The 26,922-nt window shown below is 43.7% G+C and overlaps 1 protein-coding gene across 1 annotated transcript in view; it reads left to right on the forward strand.

The window, feature by feature from the left end:
* Window positions 1–26,922, forward strand: part of LOC137421121 (dihydropyrimidinase-related protein 2) — a 51,426-nt gene that overhangs the window by 19,694 nt on the left and 4,810 nt on the right. The window contains exons 5-12 of the mRNA XM_068106857.2: window positions 4,540–4,601; window positions 10,577–10,657; window positions 14,410–14,478; window positions 15,362–15,482; window positions 19,585–19,741; window positions 21,686–21,827; window positions 24,104–24,274; window positions 26,279–26,458. Coding sequence (XP_067962958.1) covers window positions 4,540–4,601; window positions 10,577–10,657; window positions 14,410–14,478; window positions 15,362–15,482; window positions 19,585–19,741; window positions 21,686–21,827; window positions 24,104–24,274; window positions 26,279–26,458 — 983 coding nt within the window. The remainder of the gene's footprint in view (window positions 1–4,539; window positions 4,602–10,576; window positions 10,658–14,409; window positions 14,479–15,361; window positions 15,483–19,584; window positions 19,742–21,685; window positions 21,828–24,103; window positions 24,275–26,278; window positions 26,459–26,922) is intronic.

Genomic DNA, 26,922 nt, shown 5'->3' on the forward strand with positions numbered 1-26,922 from the left:
GTATATTTCAGACTTTGAGATTTTCCCCTACAGCCTAATACCCTACAGCCTACAGCATATTAGGTCCAGCCTAATATGCATACATATATATTTAACATATATGAACCTGGTGTTGGCTTGGCGGTTAGGGTGCGGCTTGGGATCCTAGGATCCTGAGTTCGAATCCCAGTCGATCGCTGAATTAACGCCAAGGGGGTTGACTCAGCCTGTCATCCTTCCGTGGTCGGAAAATTGAGTACCAGCTTGCTGGGATGAATGATCCAGGTGTGTACCCCGATTTAGAATAGGTTCACCGTATCCCTGTGCATCGTAAGAGGCGACTAAGGGTTGGCATCAGGAAGGGCATCCGGCCATAAAAACATTGCCTCAAACAGGGAACCATTATTGTCATGGGACACACAAGGCTAACCCCCCTATAGTGGGGAAAATGGCCTTAAAAAGGATCATTCATATTTAATACATATGCAATTATGATGCAGCAATTATGATGGAACGTTGTTCCACTGTGCTCCCTATGCTCATGAGATGTCTCTTCCCTTTCCCGCTGTCATCTCCCATCTTTCTTTCCATTCTCTCCCCACTCTCCTATACTGCCTTCCCCTCTTTTCTTTCTCCTATCATCCTTCTTTTCCTTGATTTGAAATTTCTCATTTTAACCCTCTACCACACATCCTCCTCTTCATCATGCATATATGTAATACATTCCTCCATATGCAATACTTACTGAATGTACCAGTTGCTGCCAGCTTCATCTCTATTTCATGGATGTTTATCACAGGCCTAATGAAAAGTCTGCCTTATAGGTTTATACGGCTTCACTGATGAAACCTGAAGGCAGAAACACATATTCAAGATGGATGTTTAACGTTCCGGTGGCTTACACCTTTTCCACTTAGGAGGTGTTATTGGTGATTCAAGACGACATGTCTCTTTCTGTGTTTCAAATAATCATTTAACATTTCCGAGCAATCAAATGCAGCACTAAACAAACTTTCAATCGATCAAAGGTCAGACTTGTGTCCATAAGCAAGTTTTCATATATTCTAAATGATTTCCCAGACATTGTGTGATATTCCCCTTATGATGCAGTACTCAGACACTGCTGCTTCCTTGTAAGGTTATTCTTCAATTCACTTTCCAAACATATTCTACAAATTCAGTGGAAGAGAGGTTAAGGAACATCATCGAATCCATTCTGGAAAATACCACATTTGGTGACCCATTTTACATGTGGATCGTGGTTCATTGTGACAATGGGTCATGAGTACAGGAGACAAGTAACAAGGACAGAGACAAGTAAAAAACATGAGGTGTCAAGCCCCTTTCCAGTAGGTGAGACACCCGGTTTAATGTCCATTCGAGAAACGGTGCACACATCGAGTGCTTCAAAGGTGGGAAAAGATGGGAAGACAGCCTGGACATGCATTACCTGGTGAAGGCAATGAAGATAGGATTGTTGTTGTACCCTGGGATTCAGGACAGAGGATGGGTGGGATACGGCATGCTTCGATGGCAAAATGAAAGGCTGTTGTCTTGCATGATAAATTACAGCTCATTCTTGCTGCAGGTTCTGAGTCAGAATAAATTCGAATGAATTTGCCTTTACTAAACATAGCGATGCTCCAAACATGGGATTGCTTAAACTGCGTTGCACCTGCCACGTTGCATCTCACCACCAACTTGGCACATTCCCATTGGTGGACTGCAACGTTGTGTTCAAGATGATTCCAGATTCAAGAAAATTTCCCGTTTTGGCATCCACTGGCAACTCGAGAACTAGAAATCTTAGGAATGATGATGGCAATTGGAGCAGCCCCATGGTGCATATCTACAGGAGCTTTCTACATTGTGCACATCTTCATTCATTCAAACACTTCTTGCATTATTATTCAAATTATGGATTTGAGAAGTTTCACACCAGAGAAGTTTCACTTCATCATTGACTCAACTGCACAACTTGCAGATTCTTCGTTTTTAAATATATAAGTATCAGCCATCAGGAAGTTTGTAGGTGTTCCTATGTAGAGATAGCATGGACACTCCACATGTTTCACGCAACATTCAAGATCTATTCTACCCCCAAATGACCCCATTCCCAACACTTGCCTTTTCCAGGTTTTTGTGATTTTTCTCCATCACCTCTTTTCGTCTGTTAATTTGTTCCTTTCCTGTTTCATCCCCACTTTCCCCCTTCCTCTTCCAATGCGGCCTTCTCCTCCTCCCCCTATATCTCACTCTCACTTGTACTTTGCTGTTGGTGTTTCCCCCTTTCCATTTTGTTCCCCACCATTCTGCTCTAGCTCTTCCATGAGCCTCAATCATGTATACAAAAAACACTCAAATCCTCAAATAAAATCTAACAAGAGACAAAAGTGTGAAGCTATCAAGCACCTACCAGTCGACAGTGGAGAATTTCTTATCCAACAACAGTCTTGGGCAGCATCGCTGAGCTACAAAACTGACAGACACGAAATAGCACCTTTATAATTCTTCTTCTGTTCAGACAGTCTAACTAAAATTTGGTTTAAGCTCAGTACTTATATTAAACACCAATCTACTGCATTTTACAGTGGATAGGTCCATGACTATTCAAAATTTTCATAACTTGAAAGGATTCCACAAGGTAGACAAAATTGCATACCCATGCATACAGCAATGAAGACCCAAGAGAGGTGGGCGGGACAACGCCTGCCAATCAGCCTGGTGGGGGCGGGCCCACGCCGGCCACTTTTAACCTCCCATTTTAACCAAGCCCTCCTCCTTGGAAATTTACTCCTTTTCTTATGAGTTTCCTTCTGTATCCTTCCTCTCCACCCCATGCATCCTTTCCTGCCCCCATTCTTCCCCACACCCATTGTATATCCAAGTCTCCCTCTACTTTGTCCTTCAACTTCACTGTTGGTGTGTCTCTCTCTCTCTCTGTCTCTCTGTCCCTCTCTCCCTCTGTACTGTTCCTTTCGTCCTGTTCCCTCCTGATCCATTCAATATACAAGAGAAAAACTTTCACCACTGAATGCTTTAATAGTATGAACAAAACAAAGTAATGTTGGTCTCCTTTTTAGAGAATAATATATATAATTGATGATAGAACACGATGCTCCTGAATCTATCTCCATGTCAACTTTAGGTCTTTCAATGTCGATTGTAGAGGGAAAAGCTCCAGAGCTGTATATGTGATAGTGTATCGTACTCCACGTTTTCAAGTTGAACTGAGGAGTGATTTCCATACCTGGATGTTTTGATTCTGGAGGAGCAATACTCAATGACGAATCCAGCCAATGGACTTTAGACTTCAGTTCACTCACTCCCTGACGATTGGAGTCGACCTTCCCACCACAACATCTTGTGAGATGATCCATTTTACTGCATTGAAGAGAAGATTCAGTCCTGCTGGGCAATGGTCCAGGGGATGCTTCCCCCAACATCTCCAACAGCTAACAGACTTTGATTGCATAGACAATAACTTATGGGCTGCACTCAATGACCGGTTCTCCCCAGAACCCTCTCAAACCACCCCAGCTCCACTTACAGCTGACTCATGGACTTTTTCCACTGCCATCTTCAATGTAAGTCTTTCAGTTTCTAACAGCCTCTGCTGAAGACTTTCATCACTCACCCCAAGTCTGAACTGGTGCCAAATGAAACCAACAAGCATCAAAATGTACCGAGTGTTAGTTTACCTCTCGTAGTTCCGCCAGGAATGAACTGATGATCTGCTCCATTTTTTGCAGACAAAACCTCAACTTGAAATGTGCAGGGGTTTTAAGGTGCTTTGGCGAAGAACGTTCTTTAACATTTCTTAAAATACTTTCAAAGTCGACCTTCTGGTTTCCTGGGTGCACATGGTGTCCGGATGACCGCGTGCGTTTTGGCTCCCACGACAGATGACAAAATGGCGCACTTCCGTGATTTGGTTTGCCTCACAGTAAAACGACAAACATTTTACCTAAGCATCCCAATACTACAGAAGGTTGAACTCTTCCACTTTACTGCACGAAGCCGTAGTTTTCTCATCACTAAATATTACGTCCATAGGACAAAAAAGGTACCAGAATGATGTATTATTTGCACTATGTGTCGACTATCTGGTACATTACAAATGGCCTATATTCCTGTATCCACATTTCATTGTAGAGTACATAGAGTACTGCATATAAAAAAAAAACACCAAGACTTTAGAGCATAAACTGTAAGGTAAATTAGGCCTTTGCATTGATTAATCATTCGAGCTTTGAACTCCTCGCATCATCGTTAACCTCTGTCCATTTTATGCGTGCTCTCACTTCCCCCTCTATAATGTCTTTCCTTCAATGCTTTCCACTTCCCTTAACCTTTGACTGACATATTTCTTGTGTTTTCAAGTTAAATGAATGAGCAGATTGCAAACAGCAGTTATGTAGGAATGAAATACAATTTGAGGCCAGATCACAGAATCGTTATTACACACATCCTTAATTATGCTTATTTCCTCGACAGGAAGACAATGCAGTCACGTGACAGAAAGCTGATCATTATTCTGTATATTCTCTTCCCATCCAGGAGTGAACAGTTTTCTCATTTACATGGCATACAAGGACATCTTTCAAATGAACGACACTCAGGTAATCCCATCTGAAGACTTCACAGAGCAGATTTTTTTTTTTTTTTTTTTTTTTTTTTTGTATACAAGATCGAGGCTCGTGAAAGAGCTAACATTAATCACACAAAAAGACAAACCGACACACAAAACACAAAAAACAAGGGGAGCGGCAGACAAGATGGGGAGAGAGGGGGAAGAGGGGGAAGGACACAAACACAACATTTGAGAGCAGGGACATCGGGAGGACTTGGGGGGAGGTGGGAGAGGAATAAAACATATGAACACTGCAAGGACTCTGGGGTGAATTACCGGGGGTAGAAAAGATCAAGGTTTTCGATGGGGGAAGATAAGAGATGGTGGTGAACAGCTGTTTTAAAGACCTGGAGGGAGGAGTGGGATTGAAGGGAGTGGGGGAGTTTGTTCCAGAGGCGGGAGAAAAGGGGAATGAAAGAGTGAAGGTGAGCAGAGAGCCTAGACTTTGGCAGTTTAACCATAAGAGGGTTGCAGGCAGATCTTGTGCGACCTGAAGGAATATTGGGGGGACAGAGCACAGAGAGAGCTGGGGGAGCAAGGCCGGAGAGGAGTCGGTAGAAGACAGAAAGACCACCAACCTGCCTGCGGTGAGTGAGTGAAAGGCCCTCGGTGTTGACTACATCGCAGGAGATTCCAATGATTCTGAAAGCTTTGGCCTCAACAGCGTGAAGCCGAGCAAGGTGTGAGGCAGGAGCACCAGCCCAGAGGGGGGAACAGTATTCCATTGAGCTGCGGATGAAAGCCTTGTATGTGGTGAGGAGCTCAGGTGTGCCAAGGAAGGACTTCACACGACGGAGGATGCCCAGTCGGCGACTGGCTTTGGAGGCCAGCTTGGAAATGTGGTTTTCCCAAGAAAGATCATGGCAGATGGTGAGACCCAAAAGCTTGAGCGACAGAACTTCTTGGAGAGGATTGTTGAGAAAGTAGATGGGAGGGTTGTCCAGTCGGTCCTTTCGGAGAGACATTGTAAGAGTGTGAGATTTGTCAGGATTGAAAGACATGTTCCACTTGTTTGACCAGTCTGTGATTTTGTCCAGGTCTGTGATTTTGTCCAGGTCTGCAGAGAGTGAGGAGGCTGCAGACTGCCGATCTGAGGGATGAGGAATGGAGCGACAGAGAGTAGAGTCGTCAGCAAAGAGATAGAGAGGATTTTCAAGAGAGTCAGAGAGATCATTGATGAAGACCAGAAAAAGCACAGGGCCCAGAACACTACCTTGGGGAACTCCAGCCTGAACAGGAAGAGGAGATGAGAGAAACCCATTCAGGGCCACACGTTGACTACGACCAGAGAGGAAGTCCGCCAGCCATGCGTGGAGATTTCCATGGATACCAAAGGAGGAGAGTTTGGTGAGCAGAGCAGGGTGCCAGACCGTATCGAAGGCACGTGAAATGTCAAGGGAGACAGCTCTAATTTCCTGTTTGGCGTTGAGGACCTCCATCCATTGTTGAGAAAGCAGAAGCAGCATGTCCAGAGTAGAGTGACCAGGTCTGAAACCAAATTGATGATCAGAGATCAAGCCATTGAATAAGAGGAAAGATTTAATATCTGAAGCAATGATGGATTCCGTGACTTTGCTGATAATTGGGAGAAGGCTGATTGGTCTGTAGTTGCTGGGATCTGTTTTTGCACCTTTTTTGTGCAAAGCGGTGATGTTGGCTGATTTCCAAGCAGATGGCAGATGACCTTGAGCAAAAGAGAGGGTGAAGAGAACAGAAAGAGGGAGTGAAAGAGCAGAAGAACATGATTTTAGGACCCGTGGGCTGATGCCGTCAGGACCAGTTGCAGAATCAGAGTCGAGGGTTGACAGAAACTTTTCCACCTTGTCAGGAGGAAAGGACACAGAGTCCAGGAGCAGCTGGGTACGACTGGGTACGGTGGGTACAGAGAGGGATGGGTTTGGGACACAAGATTTAGAGGCAAACACAGAGTTGAGGCATTCAGCTTTTTCACGTGCGGAGTCAGCCGTTAAGCCGTTTGAGGTGAGGGAGGGGATGGAGGGGGAACAAACACCAGAAACAGATTTGACCAGACGCCACCAGGATTTGGAAGAGGGAGACAGATAAGAGAGTTCGGTCTTGAGAATGGTGAGATATTGTTTCCTGGCTCTCCTGAGGGTGGACACACACTTGTTTCAGGCTTTGTGAAAGGAAATGAGATTTCCTTCCGTTGGATTTGCTTTCCAGGAGACGAAAGCAAGTTGTTTCAGGGCAACAGCCTCACCACAAGATTCAGTGTACCATGGATGGGAGGAAGGGTATGACAACTGAAGACGAGATGGTATAAATCTGTGCATGAGAGAGAGCAATTTACTTCGAAAGAATTCCCAGGATGAGTTGATGTCAGAGGCGGTAGAGATGGGAGACCAGTCCAGATGATTGATGGCTGCTTGAAGACCGTGCCAGTTGGCCTGAGTGAAATGCCAGACTCGTCGACGCTGAGGAGGCTCTCTGAGAATGGTCAGAGAGATGTCCACTTTGACAAGCACATGATCAGATGAGCCGATTGGAGCAGAAGAAGAGCAGCAGACATTTTCAGGGAAGTTTGTCATAACCAAATCCAGAAGAGAAGATGCTCCGTTGACTGAGATCCGGGTCGGGAAATTGACAGATTGTGTCAGTCCCAGTGAGTCGCAGAAGTGATCTTGTACCATCTTGCCAGATGCGTGTGATGTTAGGCAATTCTAAAATGGTTGACATCTTCTACAAATGTTCTTTGTCCATCTTCATCTTGTCATCATCATCTGATGTCAGGTGATGTCACGTCATCATGATGTGATGTGTCAGGTGATGTTATGTCATCTTCATCTTCATCTTGTCATCGTCAATGTCCATCTTCTACCAATTGTTGACAATGTTCTGTTCTTCCAATAATTCTTCAAAAATGGTGCCGTACCATCTTGCCAGGAAGCTTAAACTGCATATGTGTGTATGCCCCAAACTTGCCATGCAAAATTATATTCACATGAGGAAGGTCAACCACAAGAAAAACTTTGGGCGAAAAACGATGGACTGAACTGACTTTTACTCCTTTAGACTGTATTTGAATAATGGCGGCTTCACGCGTGAGTGCGATCGCAAAAAAGCACGCGAGATCCTTGCATCTGATGTTAACTGAGTTTATCCCCAACCACAAACAGCAGGGGAAAATAGAACCGGACGGTGGAGGATGATGGTGGGTTGATGGGGGAAAGAGGGACACGGAATCACAATAGATAAATAATTGAATACAAGAGGAATAGAATCTAAAGGTGCTTCCCATCAGACTCAAGCAAAGATGGGAAAGAAAACTAAAAAACGGGTGAGGCCTTATCTCTGGTATTCGCCCACGGAGCATTCCACGAACAGAAACACGAGTATGACGAGGCAATCACGAACAGGCAAGCAGGCAATGAAATATGATGCGGCAGGTCAACAAAACAGGTGAGCAGCAACAAAACCGGTCAAAAATAGGCGAGTAGGTGACGAAATACGACGAGGCAGGATGACAAAATAGGTGAGCAGGAACAAAACCGGTCACGAATAGATGAGTAGGCGACAAAATAGGCGAGCAGGAACAAAACCGGTCAAAAATAGGCGAGTAGGCGACGAAATAGGATGAGGCAGGACGACAAAATAGGCGAGCAGGAACAAAACCGGTCAAAAATAGGCGAGTAGGCGACAAAATAGGTGAGCAGGAACAAACCAGGTCAAAAATAGGCGAGTAGGCGACAAAATAGGCGAGCAGGAACAAAACCGGTCAAAAATAGGCGAGTAAGCGACAAAATGGTGAGCAGGAACAAAAACCGGTCACGAATAGGCAGTAGGCGACAAAATATGTGAGCAGGAGCAAAACCGGTCAAAAATAGGCGAGTAGGCGACAAAATAGGCGAGCAGGAACAAACCCGGTCAAAAATAGGCGAGTAGGCGACAACATAGGCGAGCAGGAACAAACCCGGTCAAAAATAGGCGAGTAGGCGACAAAATAGGCGAGCAGGAAGAAAACCGGTCAAAAATAGGCGAGTAGGCGACAAAATAGGCGAGCAGCAACAAAACCGGTCAAAAATAGGCGAGTAGGTGACAAAATAGGCGAGCAGCAACAAAACCGGTCAAAAATAGGCGAGTAAGCGACAAAATGGTGAGCAGGAACAAAACCGGTCACGAATAGGCGAGTAGGCGACAAAATATGTGAGCAGGAACAAAACCGGTCAAAAATAGGCGAGTAGGTGACAAAATAGGTGAGCAGGAACAAAACCAGTCAAAAATAGGCGAGTAGGCGACAAAATGGTGAGCAGGAACAAAACCGGTCAAAAATAGGCGAGTAGGCGACAAAATGGTGAGCAGGAACAAAACCGGTTTGCAATGTCAGCATATGCCATGACAATAAATAGGATCCAAGGACAAACACGACAAAGAGTTTGCTTTCACCTGGATAAACCTGTGTTGTTCCCATCGACACCTGTATGTTGCTTTATCGAGTGCAAGAGGAGTCACCACATCAGAAACGATGGCGGTCCACAACAGCACAAGTTTGCCAAAAACATTGTTCTCCCAGCAGAATTCCTGTAGCACACCAACAATAAAAACAATGTCAGCATTGAATTCTGCACACCAATCACATCAACAATTTCATATTTAAAGGACGCGTCGACATTAATATTGATCTCATCACAACAAAAACTAAATATTCCATGGCAAATCCCCACACTTCTCACCTAAAGCAAATTTAAAAGATGGCATACAGTTCCACCAGGAATGACCCAGTGTGAAATTTTAAAAAGCACAGGCTGTGTGAGTGAGTGAGTGGAAAGATGTCTCACTGGGACTGGGTGTAAGTTGTGTATCTCGAGCATCAGTACTCGGACCATTAATATCCACGGAACTTCCGCAGTAACAGCCTTTGCTCGAGATAATGCCACATACAGTTGGCCATGGGAGAAGTTGGCCATGGGTAGGTAAATACCAACCTTAACCAATTTCTGGCCTTGAGCCTTGTTGAATGTCAACGAGTATAGAAAACTTATTGGAACCTGGATTCTCTAGTAAACAATTCCTTTACCAATTCTAGCAACAAATTAGATTCTGAATCTTGGACGGATTACCCTAGATTAGAATTACATTCTGATATAATTCAGAACCTGCTAGAAACAGAAATCAGATGATGGATCTAGCCAGGAATAAAGGTGCGTGGAACACTAACATCAATAACACGGAATACGCGTCAGCCAGTGCGCGCTAAGCAGAAAATCCGTCAAAATGATGGGAGATCCGTCTCACTTTCTGTTTTTGAAAAATGCGGCTAAAAACAAAATCCCCCAAAAATCTCACAAAATAAACAAGAAAGAGCAATCAGAGATTGCAGACCCTCGCCAGGATGTTTTCAGTGGTTTTTAAGGCTTTTGTGTTAAAAACAAATATGGCGGCCGAATCACGTGACCGATGACGTCATCATTTTTTTTTTCTCCACCAATTTATCCCGAGATGACGCTCAATAAATTTAATCTTAATCGGATGAAGTTTTGTACTTGTCGAATTATAACGTCATAATGGAGGCACCTATGACATCATTATTAACATATTTTATTCCCCATGGAGCGTTCTTTTCAATGAGCCATGTCTCAATTTTTCTACGCGGCTCTTTCTGAGATGATAGAGGTGCAAAATTTTTCGGTTTTTTCAAGATGGCGCCCATACCACGTGACCTATGACGTCATAATTATCATTAAAAAATTATACAGGTGTAGTTGCACCTGTGGTGAAAATTTCCTGTCAATCGGACCAACGGTTGCCGAGAAAATCATATTTATTATGTGCGGACAAACAGACAAATGGACCCAAATGCAATACCCTCTCCTCTGGCGAGGGTATAAATTCAACAAAAAACCTGAATGTATTTTGTCGGTGTCTAGCCAGGTTGATCAAGTGATGGTGTCGGTTAAGTTTCTGCTAGAGTTGCCCTGACTTATGAGTATGGTTATGCATTTTCAGCTCTATGAAATATTCACCTTTCTCCGTGAAAATGGCGCCATCGCTCAAGTTCATGCTGAAAATGGAGACATTATTGCTGAGGTGAGATTATGCCGCGTCAATGACTGGTTCTGGTCATTGGGGTCAATCACTGGTGGGTTATACGCAAGTATTTCCCGACATTCAATTGTGGATGTCAATGCCAATGTAAAGCAAGTTGTTGTTTATGGGTGCTTGTTGTTGTTGTTGCATAGCAGTGGACAGTTCTCTCGAACAAGCCCGCATCGCGGATACAGCCGATCGATCTCGCAGGAGCGGCCCAGAGATCCCCCAGATCCAGGATGGTGTACCTCACCCTCACAAAGTTAGGGCCACGACAGAGTTGGAGAAAGAGAGAGATACAAAAGAGACAAGAGGGAAAGGGCCGGTCCATGGGAACCAATAGTCACTCTGACCATGACCACACCGACCTGATGAATCCAGGCAGCAGGGAAGAATGGGGAAGATTTTGCCCCGGACTTGCGTTGGGGGGGTACAACCACCACGAAGAGGCATCCCCGATAGTTGTGTGTTTATGGATGCTTGTAAGAAAGGGCAATGGAGTGTAAGAAAATACATAAATGTAGGATTCATAGACAAGTTTAGTTAGTCATAAAATCATTCTGAGTATAAATATAAGTTATGGTCATCTATACTTTGGATCTCAGGACGAACAATGGGATTGAGTGGATGTTAGAAAGTTATTCCATGTGGGGAAGTGAGGGGAGAAGTGGGAGGAAAATGCAGTGGAAATTGAGAATGCTTAGACTTGAGAAACTTGACAAAGACTGAATTAGTACTGGAAGGTGTGTGTTAAAGCAACGAAGGAGCCAATGGGGGGAAAGGCGTAGAATGCCAGAAAGGATGAGATTTAAAAAAGAAGATCGAAAGGTCAATAATTAGTGTGCGAGAGATGAAAAATTTATACAAACAAAGAAAATATGGACGAAAAAGGTGTCATTTATACAAACAAAATGGTTTGATCCGAATACACTGCCCTGTACGACAAGTGATCTCTGTCACGACAGCAAAGAAGATGGAATCAACATGAAAGGCGAAGGCGAAGAGCATCTTTGGATTTCACATTATAAACTTAATAGGCAGCGGTGGAAGATAGACTATGGTCAAATGGATGAACTACGTCAAGAAACTACTCTGGCCTTGTGCTGCAGGCCTGAATCCTTAATCTTTCTGCAAGTTTTATTATTTATTTAAAGGAGTGAGGCTCATAGAAGAGCAAGGTAGAACTGACAGTGGGACAAATATCACGGGGACAAATCAACAGGATAAGAGGAGCGGGAGGAGGAAGGGGAAACATAAAATGTTTGGGTTAGGAAAGGCTAATGGGGATAATAAAGATTGTTGTGGAATCAAACTCAGAACTCTCACAAGAAATGAGGCTTTATTGAACTATTTCTCTACCCATTCGTACAACACAAGAATGCAGATTATTAGTTCCATAAAGAAGGCAATCAAACCATACATCTCTTTCTAGTTTCTTGCAGCAAGCAAGCAAACACACTTGTTAATCTCAGCAGTCTACAGCGCTGGGGATACTGTATGCCACATGATCACGCACCGAATGGACACAGTTTATATAAGCTCCCTCAAGGTCGTCCCTTCACGTGGATTGTCTCTTCACTCAGCTCGAGACATTACAGCATATTTCACCACATTCCATTGGCTAATGGGGATAATAAAGATCATGGGATAGAAGTGGAGATGACAACAGTTGTTGCAAGCCTTGGAGGGAAGACAGAGCAGCCTCTGGAAAGTGGGTCCATGCACAGGAGAAGTGAGGAATAAAAGAGTGCAGATGTGTATACACCTTGGAGTTTGTTAGCTTAACCCAGGAGGTGGTAACTGCAATAACGGGTCTATCCTTGTGTCAATAGGGAGGGTTGGGAGACTGAGAGAGAAGGAGGAATAATGGAGAATAGGCAGTAATAAACAGAGAGACATGTGATGTGAAAGCAACAAACCTTGAGCTTCGGCCACATGACGAGAGATTGAAATAATTTTGAGAGCTCTAGAATCCACAGAATCCATGAGAGACACGTGTGAAGGAAGGGTGCCAGCCCATAGCGGAGAGCAGTACTCCATTGAGCTATGGACAGAGGCCTTGTAGACTGTAAGTAGGTCTGAATTTCCAAGGAAAGACTGAGATCGACAGAAGATGCCAAGTCTGTGGTAGGCTTTAGAGGCCTGTGTGGTCAGCCCAGTAAAGCTGATGGCTCATGGTGAGGCTGGAAGTTTAAGTCACTGAACCTTTACCAGTGGATAACCAAGGAAATAGAGAGGTTGGTTCGTTTGATAATATTTTGGGAGCGATAGGATGAAAATGTGAGATTTTCCCGGAATTAAGGACATGATCCATTTTTCAAGCTGGAGTATAATCAAATCCAGGTCAGCAGAGAGAGAGAAGCAGCTGTTGTCTACTTAGCAGAATGATACTTTATAGAGACACGGTTTTCCAAAGCAACAGAGAGGTCATTTATATAGATGGTGAACAAGACTAGGCCCAAAAACAAGGCCTTGGTGAACTCCAGCCTCCACTGGGAGAGGGGAGGAGAGGCTTCCAATGATGGCAATACATCGATTGCATGAGTGGAGGAAATCAGAAATCCAAGAATTGAGGCAGCCTTCTCTGCCACAGGTGGAGAGCTTGGCAAGTAAAGCAGGATTCCAGACTGTGTTTAATACCGAAGATATATACAGATAGAAGACAGTCCTAATCTCTTATTTGAGAATGATGGCCTCCAACCATTGCTGAGAGGGGAGTATGAGCCTGTCGAGAATTGAGTAACGGGGACGGAATCCAATCTGATAGTTGGAGATCACAGTTTCAAAACAGGAAAGACCTGAGATCAGCAGCAATGATAGATTCCATGACTTTGCTTGTAATTGGAAGCAAACTCTCTGGCCTATATAAATTGATAGCGCCTGCTTTTGTTCCGGTCTTGAGGACAGGAGTGATGCTTGCCGACTTACCTGCAGAGAGGAGGTGGTCAAAGGATAAAGGCAAACTGAATAGGGCAGATAGAGGTGAAACAAGAGCAGTAGAACAGGATTTGATTACATGAGCAATGATGCCATCCGATAATGTGGCCAAAGTAGGGTCAAGGCTGTACAGAAATTTCCTTACCTTCTCGGGTGAGGACACAGACTCCAGAACACACTGGGTATGTCGAGGGTAACATGGGGACTGAACGAAATGTGTTTGGTGCACACAATCTGGAGGCAAATACAGAGTTTAGACATTCTTCCTTATATTGGGCAGAGTCGACAGTACAGCCATTCAAAGTGAGGAAGAGAATGGAGATGGAGCATGCACCAGAGACAGACTTAACCAGACACCACTATAGCTTGGAGGAAGGAGGTAGTTGGATATTTTGGCCTTGAGATATGTACGATGCTGTTTTTTGGATCAGCATGAACGTACCTGTTAGAAACCTTATGGAATGAATGTACGTTATACCTAGTCGCATTATCTTCCATTGCTGAGAAAGCAATCCGACTCACTACATCCGCCTCCCCAAAGGATTCTGTGTACCAGGCTCGAGAGGATTGATAGAATAGATCATTTTGAGATCCTCTTTATAAGTAAGATATTTATTCTGGGAGAGAAAACTTGATGAAACGTCCAATCAACTGACATATTCCAAATCACCACGTCAAGCTAATTGGCGGTCACCGTGCTCCGATTCCAACTGGAATCTCACTCCAAGAGATGATGACTTTTAGTAAGATGGCGGCAGTTGTGTAATACCCTGTATAAAATGGATTCTATCGCAGTTATTTTGTGATCTTTTCAGGAACAAAAAAGGATTTTGGAGATGGGAATCACCGGCCCAGAAGGTCATGTCCTCAGTAGACCGGAAGAGGTATGAATCGTGCGATTTGGGATAGACAGATATGTGAAAATACTTGAATTCTTGGAATATGAAATATCAGTTGAATTTCATTTTCAGATAATTAAATGTAATACTAGAAGATGTACTTATTGAATAATTAAATGTATACCTAAGCAAGTGGTTGATGAAAAAGGAGTATATAGTACTTGAATTGGCGGTGCACATCCATACCTCAAATAATTTAGGATGCCGACAAGAAGTCGTGTGTTTCCGTGGCTGGTTAAGAATCAATCCTGGACAGGGCTGGAAGGATGGCCTACAGGTACACACACTCGCCTCGAAGCTATCTAACCAGGGTTTGACTCCCGACCCAGCTATCAACTGTCCTCTCGGTGTTTCAGTGCACCGTCCCTCAGATGGACGGTGAATGGTCGTCTGGTTTGCCGGCATTCGTCGGTCAATGTTGATGATCGCAAGGTGTCCTTCCAGAAGAGTAGGTGAGCCACCACCGGCACCTTGGCCAAATTCCAAATTCCTGCCATAACCAGCAGAGAATGCTGTATCAGCAGAACAGCTGCACCCTCGGCCAATGATGCTAACCTGCGGCCTTGTGCTGTACACGAACAAAGAAGAATCATAGACCAAGGGGTCCCCACTGTCGCAAGATTTGATAATTTCTGCCCTGAAAATTTTCTACTCATGGGGCAATCTATGCCCACCTTAGCCCACCACCTTAGCCATGCCTTAGCATGGGGCAGCCCACCTTAGCATGCAATCCACACTTGAACAAGTAGAAACATGTTTTCATCCAATTGACTATACTGTCGTGCTTGTTGAGGTAAAAGTACTGTTGCATATTGTAATTGCATAGAATGTCCCCAGCTACCTTTTCTATTTATCTCTTGACTGCTAGGTGGAGGCAGAAGCGATAAACCGAGCTATCACCATCGCCAACCAGACCAATTGTCCTCTTTACATCACCAAGGTTATGAGCAAAAGTGCTGCCGACATCATCGCACAGGCTCGGAAAAAAGGTGATTTGCTCGAACCGATTCCAGTTCAATATCGTCGGATTTCATTACCGGAGATAGGAAATCAGGGATAGATAGCACAGTCCTCATCTCTCGCGTACACTTTTTGCTAGGAATTGTGGGTTTTAAGCATTTTCATAAAGACTTAAAACAATATTACAGCCGTTGCAGAACATTATAAAAGGAACTCACAATAAGATCAAATTTTGAGTCACATGAATATGAAGGTGACCCCATAAGGTTTACATCCATCCCTAGGCAATCCAGAAAACACCATATTGGATGTCTCAGGGCTGAACATTCCAAAAACTCTCCTTCCTCTAGATCATGGTAGTACCTTGTCTAGCATGCGACGCCATTGCTGTGACGTCGCTGGTACCCCGAGGATCTCGGGACATGAGGTCACATCCCCAAAACCCATTGGCTGTGTTTTTCTTGTTTAATAGGCCTGTGTCGTCGTGTCTCCTCTGTATGTCCACGTGTGTGAGACGTGCGAGTGGCAGCTCCATTACGAGCCGTAGATGATACTTCCGTGCTCCATGTTTCACTCAGTGCATTTACGTTTTATCGTTCATCAATTCTGTACTTCATTCATCACAATCGTCTGCTCTGATTTGGATTGAGTTTCCGATCTTCAAATTTGACTCGATTTTCAGTCTGACAACAACAAAATTCAAATGTAACCAAATGAGGTATGAATTACTCACTTTAGAAAATAATGAAAACAGTAAATTAAGGTCACCAAGGCAGGTTTGCTTACTGTATACATTTGGGTATTTGTAATTTAATATCGTCACTGTACTGCAGAAAAATGGCGGCCAAGATGGTGGCTACAAATTTGTACAGAAAGACCAGCTGCCCAACAAGGCCACTTTGTCCATTTTCCTTCAGTGGTCTTTCTATTCAGGTTTGACTCACCTTCTGAAACCCACATATGGAGAAGGAAACCAACACACGTGCATGCATGCATGCGTGCGCGCACACACACCTTTTTTTTTTTGGATATAAGATCGACACTCGTGTAAGCTCTAACATTAATTACAAAAAGGCAAACTGACACATAAAACATATGATAAAGGGAGTGGGAGACAAGATGGGGAGAGAGGGAAGCACACAAGTACAACATTTGAGAACAGGGACATCAAGAGATCTGTGGGAGGGAGAGGGTTTGGGAAAGGTGGATCTGGCATGAAAAAAAGAGGATCTGGGGGGAATTAACAGGGGTAGAAAAGATCAAGGTTTTGGATGGGGGAAGATAAGGGATGGTGGTGAACAGCTGTTTTAAAGACCTGGAGGGAGGAGTGGGATTGAAGAGAGTGAGGGAGTTTGTTCCAGAGGTGGGAGAAAAGAGGAATGAAAGATTGAAGGTGAATAGAGAGTCTTGATTTTGGCATTTTAACCATAAGAGGGTCGCTGGCAGATCTTGTGCGACCTGTAGGAACATTTGGGGGACAGATCACAGGCAGAGACAGAGCTGGGGAAGCTAGGCTGGAGAGGAGTCGGTAGAGGACAGAAAGACCACCAACCTGAGGATCTCGGGACAGGGGTTATCTTTGGAGGCCTGTAGTGAGTGAGTGAAAGGCCCTGAGAATCAGCTTCATCGTGGGAGATTCCAATGATTCTGAAAGCTTTGGTTTCAACAGCGTGAAGCTGAGCTAGGTGTGAGGCAGGAGCACCGGCCCAGAGGGGAGAGCAGTATTCCATTGAGCTGCCGATGAAAGCCTTGCATATGGTGAGGAGCTTAGGTGTGCCAAGGAAGGACTTCGCACGACGGAGGATGCCCAGTCGGCGACTGGCTTTGGAGGCCAGCTTGGAAATGTGGTTTTCCCAGGAAAGATCATGGCAGATAGTGAGACCCAAAAGCTTGAGTGACAGAACTTTTTGGAGAGGATTGTTGAGAAAGTAGATGGGAGGGTTGTCCAGTCGGTCTTTTCGACTTTCGATAGTGAGAGTGTGAGATTTGTCAGGATTGAAAGACATGTTCCACTTGTTTGACCAGTCTGATTTTGTCCAGGTCTGCAGAGAGTGAGGAGGCTGCAGACTGCCGATCTGAGGGATGAGGTATGGAGCAGCAGAGAGTGGAGTCAACAGCAAAGAGATAGAGAGAATTTTCCAGAGAGTCGGTGAGATCATTGATGAAGACCAGAAAAAGCACAGGGCCCAGAACACTGCCTTGGGGAACTCCAGCCTGAACAGGAAGGGGAGATGAGAGAAATCCATTCAGGGCCACACGTTGACTACGACCAGAGAAGAAGTCCGCAAGCCATGCGTGGAGATATCCATGGATACCATTGGTCCTATGGCATAGGAGGAGAGTTTGGTGAGCAGAGCGGGGTGCCAGACTGTATCGAAGGCATGTGATATGTCAATGGAGACAGCTCTGATTTCCTCTTTGGCATTGAGGATCTCCATCCATTGTTGAGACAGCAGAAGCAGCATGTCCAGAGTAGAATGACCTGTTCTGAATCCAAATTGATGATCAGAGATCAAGCCATTTGAGAAGAGGAAGGATTTGATATCCGAAGCAATGATGGATTCCATGACTTTGCTGATTATTGGGAGCAGGCTGATTGGTCTGTAGTTGTAAGGATCTGTTTTTGCACCTTTTTTGTGTTAAGCGGTAATGTTGGCTGATTTCCAAACAGATGGCAGATGACGTTGAGCAAAAGAGAGGGTGAAGAGAACAGGGAGAGGGTGAGATAGAGCGGAAGAGCAGGATTTTAGGACCCGTGAGCTGATGCAGTCTGGTCCAGTTGCAGAATCAGAGTCGAGGTTTGACAAAAACTTCTCCACCTTGTCAGGAGAGAAGGACACATAGTCCAGGAGCAGCTGGGTTCGACTGGGTGAGGTGTGTACAGGGAGAGACGGGTTAGGGACACAAGATGTTGAGGCAAACACAGAGTTTCGGCTTTTTCATGTGCGGTGTCAGCTGTGTAGCCATTTGAAGTAAGGGTGGGGAGGGAAGGGGAACAAACACCAGAAACAGATTTGACCAGACGCCACCAGGATTTGGAGGAGTGAGACAGGTTTGAGAGTTCAGTCTTGAGAGTAGAGAGATATTGTTTCCTGGCTCTCCTGAGTGTAGACACACACTTGTTCCGAGCTTTGTGAAAGGAACTGAAATTACCTTCAGTTGTATTTGCCTTCCATGAGGTGAAGGCAAGTTGTTTCATGGCAACTGCCTCACCACAAGCTTCAGTGTACCATGGATGGGAGGAAGGGTATGACAACTGAAGACGAGATGGGATACATATGTGCATGAGAGAGAGAGCAGTTTGCTTTGGAAGGATCCCCAGGAAGAGTTGATGTCAGAGGCAGTAGAGATGGGAGACCAGTCCAGATGATTGGTGGCTGCTTGAAGACCGTGCCAGTCAGCCTGAGTGAAATGCCAGACTCGTCGATGCTGAGGAGTTCTCTGAGAACTTATGTACATGGGCATGACACACAGAAATTCCAATACTCTCTGCCATCCCTTTCGCACTGGCAGAGCTAGCTTTCGCCTGACAATATATTAAAAAGGCTCTAAGCAGTTTAATAAGAAAAAGTTGAAACACAAGGTGGTAATTATTTATACTCCAAGGACATATAAGTAAAGAGTTCATCTACATTTTCGGTACACTCAAATGGCAGACCCTCGCAACCTCTCCCAACTCCTCATCTTCCCTCATCTTTGACACCTATCTCATTCTAACCTCCAATTCTTATCCCCGACTCCGACATAACTCTATCCTTTCTTTGCTCCATTATTCTCAAAGTATTTTTCATAATCTATTTCCACACTCTTCTTGTACAAGCGCAAATGGACTTAAATACAATGCAAACTATGTGGACGTCGATGGCGCGCAATTGCAAATCCGTACACTTTTTACACTTAACACCGAAAGCAAAGTTGAAAGATGGCAAAAAGTTCTACCAGGAACGACATCCCCCCGTTTTATCTAAAAGTGTGGGGATAACGAGTACTTAATGAGAGAGATTCCTTCATTTAGTCGTCCAGTTCAGAGGCAGATCATGTGGATGACAGATCGTAGATCAACCCGACATCTTGTCATCATTTCCTTAAGAAGGCTAAGTTAGTTTTCCGTCATTGTTCCCTCACCCGCAGGTTCTGTCGTGTTCGGAGAACCGATTACAGCAAGCTTGGGTACCGATGGATCCCACTACTGGAGCAAAAACTGGGCTAAAGCAGCAGCCTTCGTCACCTCACCACCACTCAGCCCAGATCCTACCACCCCTGACTACCTCAACGCACTGCTTGCATGGTAAGTAGCAAGAGGTCCTCAATCAGAAACAGCCCATCATATCTGAGTTAGACACCCACCATATCCAAAACAAATGTGTTAAAACTTAAAACTAGAAAGACACTTGGTAGGGTGCATCCGTCTGCCAGGAACCACCTTTAGAGGCCATTTTTTCCCCGTGGAGCAGGGTTGGCCTTTTCTGGCACCTTGGTCCCCTTTTTGAAGCAATGTTTTATGGCCGGATGCTCTTCCTGCCGCAACCCTGTTAGTCGCCTCTTGCGACACACAGGGAATTACCAGTGAATTGGTACTCAATTTGCCGACCTCGGAAGGATGACAGGCTGAGTAAACCCCCCTGGCATTAATTCAGCGATCGACCGGGATTCCAACCCAGGATCCTAGGATCCCAGGCCGGCACCTGAACCGCTAAGCCAACACCAGGCTCCGTCCTCCAGGCTGAACAATTTACGTTTTGTATCCACTGATAGGCCGGATCTGCATCTGGACCATAACCAAAATCTAATCAGTTTGTTCTTGTCACGTACCCAACTCATCCACCAAGTTTTGTCATAATGTGTCCACATCGTTGTGAGATATTGTGCTGTGTACTGTTTTTGGCCCTATCAATCAATGGTATATACAATGCCAACAACAACAGTGCATTTTAAAATGCCAACAATCAATGGTGTATACAATTGCTGTATATAAATTCGGATCAGGTCCTTGTCACACTCCCAACCTGTCCACAAAGTTTCTGCAGAAGTCATCCATAAGCCTTTGAGATATTGTGCTCCATATCGTCGTTGGCCCAAAGTCTCAATGGTAAAGAATAGCTTTAAAATTCTAGTATCCCGATCCAGACCTTCACCTAAATTTGAGTAAATCTTCCTTATCACGCACCAAACATGTCCACCAAATTTCATCTGAATCCGTACACAATTTTTTGAGGCTGTACCAATCTGCATCATCACAGGCTGCACCAAACTCACGGACATAGATCATCTTCACTCCAAAAGAAAAATACTTTCTTTCCAACAGCACCTTGATATCAGAGGAACACACTTGTCAAAAAGAGAACACCGATTGTCACCGCTTGTCCAATCACCCACCCACTCTCAGACACAAAAAGATCTCACCAGCAACTTCCTGTAACAACTTCTTGTCAAACATGCCACCTCCACCTTTAAGCACAGCAGCTCGGAAAAATATTCATAATCACATCAGCACCATTGCTTTGTAACAACGGCACAACAATAAAATATTCAATGAACCAAACACCTTGATCCATCCATCTGAACAAACCCTACCTAAACCTCCTCCATAGTAACATTTTCCAAACCTTGTTCCGGTTAACACGCCGTACTTAAAACCTATCAACACAAACTTGCCCCAACCCGGGAACCATTCTGCCCACTTTGTTACCTTGAACTTGACATTGTACACCACTTATTCACAACTTGCTCGCATCTCCTACAACAAAGACAACTATTTAACATTTCATCTTTACTCAATGTCTGGGGGAAACCGGTCGGAGTAGGTGGCTTCCTTGGGGTGTGAGATTCCCATGAGGATGTCTGGGGCTACTCATGATGATGATGATGACATGCTTAGGTGCAAACCAGCACCTTTGAGTGGCAAATACAGCTTCCTGAACTGTCCAGCAATTTCTGTTGAGGCAGCCATATTTTTTCTACAACCAGCTGTGAAACCGCATACATTTCACTGGTAATCATTGACTGACAAAGGTAAAGACAAAGGTGCCTCCACAAAAATTAAGTTACATTTGCTGCTAAATGGTGCATCGTTTCATAAAAATGATGTGAAATGAAAAATCTTTACAATTACCAGATGTAGCAATTTGGGGTTTTTGAAAATTAAGTTTAAGTTTCCCTTCAATTGTAAACGTGACTTAAAATACTGAACAATGTGCCTTAAGGTGACTGTGGATGGTGTTTTCTTTTGCAGCGGAGACTTGCAAGTTACTGGCAGTGCACACTGCACCTTCAGCACGGCCCAGAAGGCCTTGGGGAAGGACAATTTCATGCTTATTCCTGAAGGAACAAATGGCATTGAGGAGCGTATGAGTATAATTTGGGACAAGGCTGTGGTACGTTATCTTTGCAACTCCATCTATGTACAGGGTGTCCCAGAGTTCACTACGCAAGAAAAAAAAAAAATAAATTGGTTAAATAATTAAAATATATAATTAAATACCGTATTTTTCGGTGTATAAGTCGATGCGGAGAATGTCGAGTTGGATAATTTTCCCATTTTTCTTTCTTTCATTCATAGATACATAATTTGGAGTATAAGACGAAGCAAAATCAACTACGGTAGATAGCAAACCTGTTAGTCCGAACAATGTAATAACAACACTGAATACAATAGCATAATATTCATGCCATTACAAAACAATATTAATACGAATAATATCTTCACTCACCAAGGGGGTTTTCTCGTTGAACATACGCCGTGTTAACGTGTATAAGTATCTTATCGTGCCATTTTGTAGGGGGAAACCTGACCAGAAGTAAAACTACTACAAACCCCAAACACGTATGATTAATTACCTTTTTAAACAGTCGCTGCTGCTGTTTAACACGAAACTGAAAGGGAGGAAACCCACCTTTCGTGGACCATTATGTGCTTATCGCGTCCCCCCAGACTAACGGACCCAGGCCTAGATCTACTGTAATCTATATACCCCAGAGAGGATAACAACAGGACCCTTCCTGACACTCCCATCGAGAGCAGGTGTCCCAGTAATAATACCTGACACATTGCAATACAATACAAGCACTCATTGTTTGTCCACATAGCTTTGCATTCATGATTAGCCTTCTTGGTTTTAAAAACATAAGATTGTTATTCGTACAAATATAGTATTCGTACTTCCGCGGTACTCTGAATGTAGAAACTCGCTGCCCCTCGGTGATGATTTCTCCACTCCGGATTCGCCGCATGGTCCGTTTGATAGTTCAAACGGACATTTCTCGATTCCAGATTCACCGCGCGACTCACCAGGAAGCCCGATCAGGACGAGGACAGCTTAGCGTCGCTCCGAGCTTACCCCCCCTTTATCTTCCCAATCCACAAATTATTTAGGCAGTCTGTCCTAGACATGGAGGCCTGCCTCTCCCTCTCTGTATCCCATCACTCCACATCCGCATCTCCCCCACCCGACAAGTAATCTGGTACTACATTTTGTTAAGTACCCCTGTAACTGTTCAATTGTCTATTTGTGTTCTTTATTGATTTGTTTTCAATCTCAACATACATATTTCAAGTGTTTATGCATTTTTCGTTGTTCTTTCATGGCCGAACCATAGCACCACAAGGCCCCAAATTTTGGGTATAGATATTCAGTATCTGGGCAAGGTTTTAAGCGACCACACATTGGCCTTGACGTCCTTTTTGAGGCCACCCCAAAGGCCGCTATGAAGTGTATATTGGGAATGTGGGGTCAGGCAGTGCTGCTGCCAGCATCAGGCAAAAGGTAACCACTGTGAGGCCAATAACTCCAAAGCTTTCCAATGTCCAACACGTCCTGAAACCACCGCCAGGAAAAGCTCAACCAGCTGGGCATCGACTAAGAGGCCCTGCTAGTATATAATAACTGTCTCTAATATGGAGTTAAGTGAGGTTGAAGTTATGTTTGGTGACCGAAAATGTGCCCTGGGAACGTATCTCCCCAATTGTAACACATCAATGGGAATATCTTGTCTGTTCAACGTAATTTTGCTTTATGTTTCACTTTCTAGGAGCGCAACCAAAATGTTAAGTGGAAACTTGCTGTAGTTTTTTTTTTAAATTAACAATTATACAACTTATTTCAGAAAATATCACTTTACAATTTTTTCCATTTTTGCAATTCAATGTCTTAAACCATAGAAAAAGTCAATTCTGAGTACAAGTTGAGTCCTGGACTTCCGGGGGGAAAAGTATCGACTTATACGCCAAAAAGTACGGTCATTCAAGTCATGTGATTGGTTGAGGTTGATCAATAATAATGATGATAAGAACACAAAAATAATTATTAAAACTCTTAATCTTTCCAGCATTGTTTTTAAAAACTCGGTTGTTTGGAGGATGGTTAAGATAAGGCCTTTCATGCTAAGTTTTTTGATATCTAGCCTCGTGGTGCCCTTCGCAAGTTGCCTTGAGGGCATTGAACTGAACAAGTCAACCCCAAATTGGGGACTGGCACCACATACCGTATATAACATAAGACACGAGGCAGCTAGAAGGAAAGGATGTTCCGAAAATGAAACCAAATGAGCTATCTTATAATCACCTCGTTCTACATTTTTCTCACTTTCGAGGGAGGTCCCCTAAATAATTGCAAACCAGGGAAATACCTATATTGTATGTACGTCTTTGCAGGCTACAGGAAAAATGGATGAGAACCAGTTTGTAGCTGTGACGAGCACCAATGCAGCAAAAATCTTCAACCTGTACCCACGCAAGGGACGCATCGCCGTGGGATCAGATGCAGACCTACTCATATGGGATCCTGATGTGGTCAAGACAATCTCTGCTAAGACACACAATGTGGTAAGGACATTCATGAGACTTCTCTACAGAAAAGTTTAAAATAAAAAAATAAAAAATAAATAGTTGGTCACTTGAGTTGTTCTGTCAACATGATAACTTAAGAATACAGACTTGTACAAAGCTGAGATTTTGTTTTTAAAAACAACCAACAAAAACAAACTTGTTCTTCACCGATATATACAGTCACGTGAAAAAGTAAGTACACACCATGTAAAGTTTTGACTTTTTCAACATATTTCAACATACAGCTATTTGATCTTCATTTCAACAATATTGATAGATAAAGGTGATATAATATAACAAATATCATGAAACATTTACATTTTGAAATCCATTGTATAATTTAAATAAACATAAATGCAAATTTCGCATGTGGAAAAAGTAAGTACACCCCTGGCTCGAATAGGTGGTATTGCCCCCTTTGGCAGAAACAACCTCAAGTAGGCATTTCTTATAACTGTCTACCAGTCTCTGACATCGACAGGGAGAAATTTTTGCACACTCCTCCATGCAGAATTCTTTCAGCTGTGCGATGTTTGAGGGGTTTCTTGCATGCACAGCTCGTTTCAAATCCCCCCACAACATCTCAATGGGATTTAGATCCGGGCTTTGACTTGGCCATTCCAGAACCCTCCATTTCTTTCTTTTCAGCCATTCCTTGGTGGATTTACTGGTATGTTTAGGGACATTGTCATGTTGCAAGGTCGACCTTCGGTTGAGCTTCAACTTTCCGACAGATGGCCTCACATTATCCTCAAGCACCCTCTGGTACAATGAAGAATTCATAGTGGATTCTATGATGGTGAGCTGCCCAGGCCCTGATGTAGCAAAGCTGCCCCAAACCATAATATTTCCAGCACCATGCTTTACAGTTGGTATCAGGTTTTTGTGGTCAAATGCTGTCTTTGGTTTTCGCCAAACATGTCTTCTGGTACTGTGGCCAAATAGCTCTACCTTTGACTCATCTGTCCAGAGCACATTGTCCCAGAAGTGCTGGTCTTTGCCTAGGTGTTCATTGGCAAACTTTAATCTTGCCCTGATGTTCTTTCTGGACAGCAAAGGTTTCCTCCTGGCACACCTCCCATGTAGATCAAATTTGTGCAGCCTCTTTCTAATGGTACACTCGTGCACTTTGACATCAACAGTGGCAAGAGCTCCCTGTAGGTCCCGTGATGACATTCTGGGGTCCTTAGAGACTTATTTCAGCATCTTGCGGTCTGCTCTCGGGCTGAACTTGCTGGGGCGGCCTGGCCTGAACAAGTTGGCAGTTGTTTGGAATCTTCTCCACTTGTAGATGATCTTCCGGACAGTCGAATGATTGATTTCAAATTGTTTGGAGATCTTTTTAAATCTCTTCCCAGACTCGTAGGCATCTATAACCTTCTTTCTGAAGGCCTCAGAGAGCTCTTTTGATCTAGGCATGGTGACGCCGCACACTTCAACAACAAAGAGCAAACCAAACTAAATGTCTGAGGTTTAAATAAGACAAGTTCCTCCAAGATCCTCTCTAACGATGTTCTAATCATTTGCACCTGAGCTGGTACACCTGATTCTAATTTTAGGTATTTGAAGTAGTGATAAATGTAGGGGTGTACTTACTTTTTCCACATGCGAAATTTGCATTTACGTTTATTTGAATTATACAATGGACTACAAAATGTAAATGTTTCATGATATTTGTTAAATTATATCACCTTTATCTATCAATATTGTTGAAATGAAGATCAAATAGCTGTATGTTGAAATATGTTGAAAAAGTCAAAACTTTACATGTGGTGTACTTACTTTTTCACGTGACTGTATATAATCAGGTGCTGCATTGCACACTGCAAAGCTGGGGTGAATCGAGCCGTTAGATCGAATCTTCGCTTCATAACAAAAACCGCCTGATTCAAAGCTCGAAGAACACAAAACCTATCACTATGCTTAAGTTTCTACTCTTATTCAATGTAACGTCAAGCTTCATCATTTTTTAATTACTCAAGTGATGGATGCCACCCACAGGCAGCAGAATACAACATTTTTGAAGGTATGGAATGCCGCAGTGCCCCACTGATTGTCATCAGCCAAGGCAAGATCGTGCTCGAGGATGGAAGGCCAAATGTTACTCAGGGCAGTGGTCGTTTTATCGCACGCAAGGCCTTTCCCGACTTTGTTTACAAGCGCATCAAGGCACGGACTAAGGTAGGGGCACGAACGTTGGACGTAAGTATTGATCCATAATAGGACTTCAAATCCAGGCCTATCTTGGTATGGTTTTCCGAAATGTACAGCATAAATGTATGGCCTTTCTATATTTCAACATGAGAGTATAACCTCTCCCACTACATTTGACTGGACCCTATTCCTTATGATTCAGTGAAGGATTGTTTTTCAAAGTTCCAAGCTTGCTATGTGGTTATGAACAACCACATTAAACACTACAAGAGAAATCTAGAGTTTTGAAATGCAAGATCAACAAAAAGTTTTATTAACGAAAGGATGATCAGTATGCTTACCACAATGGGAAGTAAGGTGTGGCTGTTGGCCACATCTCGTTTCCATGGCAGTAAACATACTCATGTCAACTTTTAGTTGACAAAATCCATCGCTTGTCTTGGATGCAAATGTAGACCTTCACAGAGACATTATCCTTCAGTCTAGTATTC

Source organism: Myxine glutinosa, chromosome 2 (genome assembly GCF_964187855.1).
Source record: "Myxine glutinosa chromosome 2, kmMyxGlut1.1, whole genome shotgun sequence".
In the NCBI taxonomy this organism is placed as follows: domain Eukaryota; kingdom Metazoa; phylum Chordata; class Myxini; order Myxiniformes; family Myxinidae; genus Myxine; species Myxine glutinosa.